A 1,070-nucleotide genomic window follows, 5' to 3' on the forward strand; every position below is an offset into this window, starting at 1 on the left:
AGGAAGAAAGCAAAAGGCCACTAAGAAGACAAGAAAGAAGGAAAAGACTAAAATATATGTCAGAAGAGACTCTGAAACTTGCTCTCCTATGTAGAGATGCTAAAGCAAATGGGAGAAATAAGGAGGAAAAATATGAACAGAAAGCAAATAATAAGCAGGTGGAATTGACAAATTATTCATATGCAACTCACCTTCAGGAAACATGAATCGAATTTCTCTTTCTGCTGCAGCAAAGTTATTACTCCCATGAAGTGCATTCCTTAGATCATCTGTACCATAAATTGCTCTTAGACTAAAAAGCAAGTTAGAGATGATGAGCAGCCAATGTAATATCCTATCCTCATCTTTTACATATGTATTCTATTTAGGAATTTTACTAAAACATTGTCACTTGTCACATTTGTAGGCCTTAATCCATTTTAAATTTAAACTTAAATCTATCTGGAAGAGGATCAAATATATTTATACTACAGGAGATACTCTAGAAAAATAGAAGTTCTCCCTGAGCTGACACTGACCTACCGTGGAGGACTAGAGCTGAAAGTGAAGTATCCAGCTGATATGAAGTGGAGGGAGATGCACAAGAATACCCAAACTTGCAGATACTACTCATTTGACTTAGCTTCAATGGCTTGATGACCAGAGCTTAACTAACAGGAAGATAAAAAAACTGATAAAAGGTAGCAAGTGTAAATTGTTACAATTTGAGGAACTTGACTATGCTTATGGATGTAGTACTCAAAATATCAACTGAGAGGGAAGGAGTCTTCAAGGATCAACCTATTCCCTTTGTACACAGGGTAAATAGGGATGGGCAACTTAGACATTGGCTACCTAAAATGGGGGCGCTATAAAGGCACAAAGTAGCTAGATTACAAGTTTTCAAGAGGGAGTTTAGTTTCAGAGTGTGCAGGGGAAGGGAGAATCCCCACTGAATAGTTTTCATCTTGTTTAGACGGGTCTGGTGAAAGGAGAGTGGGATAAGATTCTTATGATTCAATAGTAAGTAATTGTTATCATGACCAAATGCAATTGTCACACTGTAAAGGTAGAAGTTTTATAACATAAAG

The 1,070-nt window shown here is 36.7% G+C and overlaps 1 protein-coding gene across 1 annotated transcript in view; it reads right to left on the reverse strand.

The window, feature by feature from the left end:
• The window catches only part of NME5 (NME/NM23 family member 5), a 54,402-nt gene that overhangs the window by 37,667 nt on the left and 15,665 nt on the right, over positions 1–1,070 (reverse strand). Inside the window, exon 3 of the mRNA XM_006866218.1 lies at positions 192–292. Coding sequence (XP_006866280.1) covers positions 192–292 — 101 coding nt within the window. The remainder of the gene's footprint in view (positions 1–191; positions 293–1,070) is intronic.

Source organism: Chrysochloris asiatica, unplaced genomic scaffold (assembly GCF_000296735.1).
Source record: "Chrysochloris asiatica unplaced genomic scaffold, ChrAsi1.0 scaffold00087, whole genome shotgun sequence".
Taxonomy (NCBI): domain Eukaryota; kingdom Metazoa; phylum Chordata; class Mammalia; order Afrosoricida; family Chrysochloridae; genus Chrysochloris; species Chrysochloris asiatica.